The 5,834-nt window shown below is 48.5% G+C and overlaps 1 protein-coding gene across 1 annotated transcript; it reads right to left on the reverse strand.

Moving 5' to 3' along the window:
- Positions 1-949: 949 nt before the first annotated feature.
- On the reverse strand, positions 950-2,057 carry LOC149975327 (uncharacterized). Its single transcript, XM_090211688.1, has one exon. The coding sequence runs from the start codon at positions 1,998-2,000 to the stop codon at positions 1,002-1,004; it is 999 nt and encodes a 332-aa protein (XP_090067814.1). The 5' UTR covers positions 2,001-2,057; the 3' UTR covers positions 950-1,001.
- Between the last annotated feature and the right edge of the window lie 3,777 nt (positions 2,058-5,834).

Here is a 5,834-nt window from a genome sequence, read left to right on the forward strand (position 1 = left end):
CAGAGATCCCTTCAGGGTTGGAGATGACCAGAGATCCCTTCAGGGTTGGAGATGACCAGAGATCCCTTCAGGGTTGGAGATGACCAGAGATCCCTTCAGGGTTGGAGATGACCAGAGATCCCTTCAGGGTTGGAGATGACCAGAGATCCCTTCAGGGTGTCCTCTCTTTTCAGCTGAAACCTCTCCTTGAACAGACCCTCGTAGTTAGGCTCTGTGGTGCTGTAACCGTACCCATAACCAAAGTTTATCATCAGGATACATGTGGTAGAATGAAATGCACCTCTCCTCAAACAACAATAGGGGTTTAGAAGTCTGTGGCAGCAGTCACATGATGGATCGTCACCTATCAGAGTCATGGCAGGACTGGCCTGTTTCTGTTGGTACCCCAGCATCACCACCAGGTTATTGTCATTGTGGCTACAGTGGACCTTCTTCGCTGTCAGCTGTGAAAGAGAGCTGTGAAAGAGAGCTGTGAAAGAGAGCTGTGAAAGAGAGCTGTGAACGAGAGCTGTGAACGAGACAGTTCAGACAGAGGATGATGATGATGAGTTCAGAGTTCACTAAAGCTAATATTTAGTCAAGTTCAAATTGAGGAATTCTCACGTGGAAATAAGATGAAGAACAATCCGAGTCCATACGTTGTTGGAGACAGTCTTCTACACAGTGCCAGCTACCTCCCAAACTAGTTTGGTGTAAAGAGAGTGAGTGAGAGAAGAAGAGAGAGAAAGAGCTGAGAGAGAGGAGAGAGAGAGAGAGAGAGAAAGAGCTGAGAGAGAGGAGAGAGAGAGAGAAAGAGCTGAGAGAGAGGAGAGAGAGAGAGAAAGAGCTGAGAGAGAAGAGAGAGAAGAGAGAGAGAAAGAGTAGAGAGAAAGAGTAGAGAGAAAGAGTAGAGAGAGAGAGAGAGCTAGTGAGAGAGAGTGAGAGAGAGCTAGAGAGAGAGAGCGAGCAAGAGAGCGAGAGCGAGAGTTTTATTCATCATCACATCCTCTTGATTACTGTTCTTATATCTGGGCTGTACCTCCCCCTATCGGAGAGACACCCTGCCAGGCAACATCAGCCAGGTGCCAGAGAGAGCCTCCTTGGCAGCCTCCCAAAATGTGATATTGTAACAGAGTTGAGCATCCCTGCTCACCGTGTGGACTGGCAGCACACAGATACACTGCCTGGTCCTTTCTCTGCACCATCTGTACTGTCAGAGACCACTGCCTTACTGAGCTCATTCCCTCTGGGTTTTCTGTTCTCCAGACTCTGAAGCCAGATTTAAACTCTGCCTCATAGCTTGCTGATTCACCTATGAGCGAGCACATTAGTTTAGGGCCCTCTCCCTGGAGGTGCCTGTACCAGTACATGTAGTCATAGCCTGCGTCCTGAGAACAGTGCATGTCCATGGAGGTGTTGGGTTGGCTACAGATGGAACTGGGCCACTGGATGACCTCCACTGTCTGTATCACACCTGGAACATAGAGGAGGGAGAGAAGAGAGGAGGAAGAGATGAGGGAGAGGAGGGAGAGAAGAGGGAGAGAAGAGAGGAAGAGAAGAGGAGAGAAGAGAGGAGGAAGAGAAGAGGGGGAGGAGGGAGAGAAGAGGGAGAGGAGGGAGAGAAGAGAGGAAGAGAAGAGGGAGAGGAGAGAAGAGAGGAGGAAGAGAAGAGGGAGAGTAGAGGGAGAGAAGAGAGGAGGGATAGAAGAGGGAGAGAAGAGAGGAGGAGAAGAGAGAAGAGAGGAGGACGAGAAGAGGGAGAGGAGAGGAGAGGGGAGAGGAGAGAAGAGAGGACGAAGAGAAGAGAAGAGAGAAGGGAGAGAGGAGAGGAGGGAGAGAGGAGGGAGAGATGAGGAAGAGGAAGAGAAGAGAGAGGAGGGAGAGAAGAGAGGAGGGAGGAAGAGGGGGAGAGAAGAGAAGAGAGAAGAGAGGAGGGAGAGAGGAGGGAGAGAAGAGAAGAGAGAAGAGAAAAGAAAAGAGGAGGAAGATAAATTAATAGAAGAGTAGAGAAAACGAGACATTTCAGTCAAGAATTACATTTTTTTTAAATCACTATTGTCCAAAAATGTGTGCTAAGGTTTTCCATTTCAAGTCACATTTCCATTTCAGTAATTTAGGATTTTAATTTACTGAGATTATTTCCCTCACTGTCTCCCTCACTGTCTCCATTTCAAGACATCAAGACATTGATTAGAATCACCAATAAATCCTCACGTTACCTGTGTGGAAGACGATGCAGACGGTGAGGGAGAGGACAACTGTGATCATGTTGTCACGGTAACTCGCTCTGGATTAGAGCGTCTGTTAAATGACTGAAATGTAATTGTGAACGTGGAGAGTGGTGAAGAGATGACTGAGGTGACAAATCACAAACACACTGACATGTCTGAGGAGAGAGAATGGGCAGGAAATGACATCATCCCAACTTCTGTGACAACAACAAGATACACTGCCTACTTCGTTCTTAACATAATGTGAATAGACGTTACCCTAAACCCTACTACGTTCCTTAACATAATGTGAATAGACCCTAAACCCAGTACAAGAACACATTTAATAACCAAGGAAATCCCAAAACATTTACACCTTGTAGTGTAGTAAGTTCTCACTGCCAGTCAAAGACTATGAACTGTGTGATGTACCAGAGAGAGGGGTTTTTGTAAAGGAAGGAGGAGAATCTAGAGCAGTGTGCTTCTCTGGTCGCACAGAAATACTCCCCAGAGTCCTCTGTGGTAGGATTGGATATCTGCAGGTCTCCACGACTACCTGCGTTTCCTTGGAGACTGAAGCGATCGTTGGTAAAGTCTGTCTCTAGGTTGGCTGTGCCTGAGTACAGGTAGCCAACTAGTGTGAGGGCTCTGCTCTGTGCTGGTCGTCTGTACCAGTACATGTAGAACACGTTTGAGGTGTTGTGGCTACAGCTGAGACTACTGCTTCCTTTCGGCCTCACAATTACTGCCTCAGGCGTCTGGGAGATTCTGCTGCTGTTCAAAACTACTTCATCAGAGACAGGAGATATCAAGCATGAAGTTTAGAGAAAACATTAAGAAACAAAACCATTGAAAAGTCCCTTATATGACTAGACAAGAGGTTGTCCCCTTTACATGTTTTCTGTGGTTATTTTATTGTGAAGGTTTGATGAGTTTACCTGGCAACAGGAGCAGTAGGATGGAGAAGTTAACAGAAGCGTCGACCATCATTGTATTGTTCAACAGCAGAGGAATATATTCAGTGTTCTCTAGGGGAAAGCAGCTGTCTGTTTGTCATCATGAACTAACCTACAGGAGAGATGACTGTAGCAACACTGCCCCCGCTGGACAACAGGTGAACTACATCTATTTGTACACTACCACAGATAGAACAACGAGGTAGATAAGGCCTGGCCAGCGACCTGATTCAAGACGGCCCGCGGAATCATGCTCAGATCACGTAAAGAATTTGCGAAAGTAAAGTTTATTATTTTTTTTATTTGTTATTCAAATTAAAAGCCCAATGAATACTCACCTTTGTGTGATGATTTAACTCCCACCACTTGTGGGACATTTATTATGAAGGCCCGTATAAATAACAACTGACAGGCTGACACACACGTCACAGTTACAAATAGTAGCTAGCTAGAAATTGTTGCTAAAAGATTTAAAGATTTAAAAGAAAATGAAAGTAGAAAATGATTGTAGGATGTTCCAGCAAGAGTGGACATCAAAATATGTATTTATTGAGGTATCAGGGAAAGCTGTGTTCTTAGTGTACAAAGAGAGCATCGCTGTCTTGAAAGACTACAACTTGTCCCGACACTTCTAGACGAAGCGGAGGAGGGAGTATCTTAGTCACATCCAGGGAGGTCTGAGCGGAGGAGGGAGTATCTTAGTCACATAAAGGGGGGACTGAGCGGTGGAGGGAGTATCTTAGTCACATCCAGGGAGGTCTGAGTGGTGGAGGGAGTATCTTAGTCACATCCAGGGAGGTCTGAGTGGTGGAGGGAGTATCTTAGTCACATCCAGGGAGGTCTGAGTGGTGGAGGGAGTATCTTAGTCACATCCAGGGAGGACTGAGTGGTGGAGGGAGTATCTTAGTCACATCCAGGGAGGTCTGAGTGGTGGAGGGAGTATCTTAGTCACATCCAGGGAGGACTGAGTGGTGGAGGGAGTATCTTAGTCACATCCAGGGAGGTCTGAGTGGTGGAGGGAGTATCTTAGTCACATCCAGGGAGGACTGAGCGGTGGAGGGAGTATCTTAGTCACATCCAGGGAGGTCTGAGTGGTGGAGGGAGTATCTTAGTCACATCCAGGGAGGTCTGAGTGGTGGAGGGAGTATCTTAGTCACATCCAGGGAGGACTGAGTGGTGGAGGGAGTATCTTAGTCACATCCAGGGAGGTCTGAGTGGTGGAGGGAGTATCTTAGTCACATCCAGGGAGGTCTGAGTGGTGGAGGGAGTATCTTAGTCACATCCAGGGAGGTCTGAGTGGTGGAGGGAGTATCTTAGTCACATCCAGGGAGGACTGAGTGGTGGAGGGAGTATCTTAGTCACATCCAGGGAGGTCTGAGTGGTGGAGGGAGTATCTTAGTCACATCCAGGGAGGTCTGAGTGGTGGAGGGAGTATCTTAGTCACATCCAGGGAGGTCTGAGTGGTGGAGGGAGTATCTTAGTCACATCCAGGGAGGACTGAGTGGTGGAGGGAGTATCTTAGTCACATCCAGGGAGGTCTGAGTGGTGGAGGGAGTATCTTAGTCACATCCAGGGAGGTCTGAGTGGTGGAGGGAGTATCTTAGTCACATCCAGGGAGGACTGAGTGGTGGAGGGAGTATCTTAGTCAAATAAAGGGGGGACTGAGTGGTGGAGGGAGTATCTTAGTCACATCCAGGGAGGTCTGAGTGGTGGAGGGAGTATCTTAGTCACATCCAGGGAGGTCTGAGTGGTGGAGGGAGTATCTTAGTCACATCCAGGGAGGTCTGAGTGGTGGAGGGAGTATCTTAGTCACATCCAGGGAGGTCTGAGTGGTGGAGGGAGTATCTTAGTCACATCCAGGGAGGTCTGAGTGGTGGAGGGAGTATCTTAGTCACATCCAGGGAGGACTGAGTGGTGGAGGGAGTATCTTAGTCACATCCAGGGAGGACTGAGTGGTGGAGGGAGTATCTTAGTCACATCCAGGGAGGTCTGAGTGGTGGAGGGAGTATCTTAGTCACATCCAGGGAGGACTGAGTGGTGGAGGGAGTATCTTAGTCACATCCAGGGAGGTCTGAGTGGTGGAGGGAGTATCTAAGTCACATCCAGGGAGGTCTGAGTGGTGGAGGGAGTATCTTAGTCACATCCAGGGAGGTCTGAGTGGTGGAGAGAGTATCTTAGTCACATCCAGGGAGGTCTGAGTGGTGGAGGGAGTATCTTAGTCACATCCAGGGAGGTCTGAGTGGTGGAGGGAGTATCTTAGTCACATCCAGGGAGGACTGAGTGGTGGAGGGAGTATCTTAGTCACATCCAGGGAGGTCTGAGTGGTGGAGGGAGTATCTTAGTCACATCCAGGGAGGTCTGAGTGGTGGAGGGAGTATCTTAGTCACATCCAGGGAGGTCTGAGTGGTGGAGGGAGTATCTTAGTCACATCCAGGGAGGTCTGAGTGGTGGAGGGAGTATCTTAGTCACATCCAGGGAGGTCTGAGTGGTGGAGGGAGTATCTAAATCACATCCATGGAGGTCTGAGTGGTGGAGGGAGTATCTTAGTCACATCCAGGGAGGACTGAGTGGTGGAGGGAGTATCTTAGTCACATAAAGGGGGGACTGAGTGGTGGAGGGAGTATCTTAGTCACATCCAGGGAGGTCTGAGTGGTGGAGGGAGTATCTTAGTCACATCCAGGGAGGTCTG

This window comes from Oncorhynchus mykiss, chromosome 19, assembly GCF_057628025.1.
Source record: "Oncorhynchus mykiss isolate SJ-2025 chromosome 19, ASM5762802v1, whole genome shotgun sequence".
NCBI classification, from domain to species: Eukaryota; Metazoa; Chordata; class Actinopteri; order Salmoniformes; family Salmonidae; genus Oncorhynchus; species Oncorhynchus mykiss.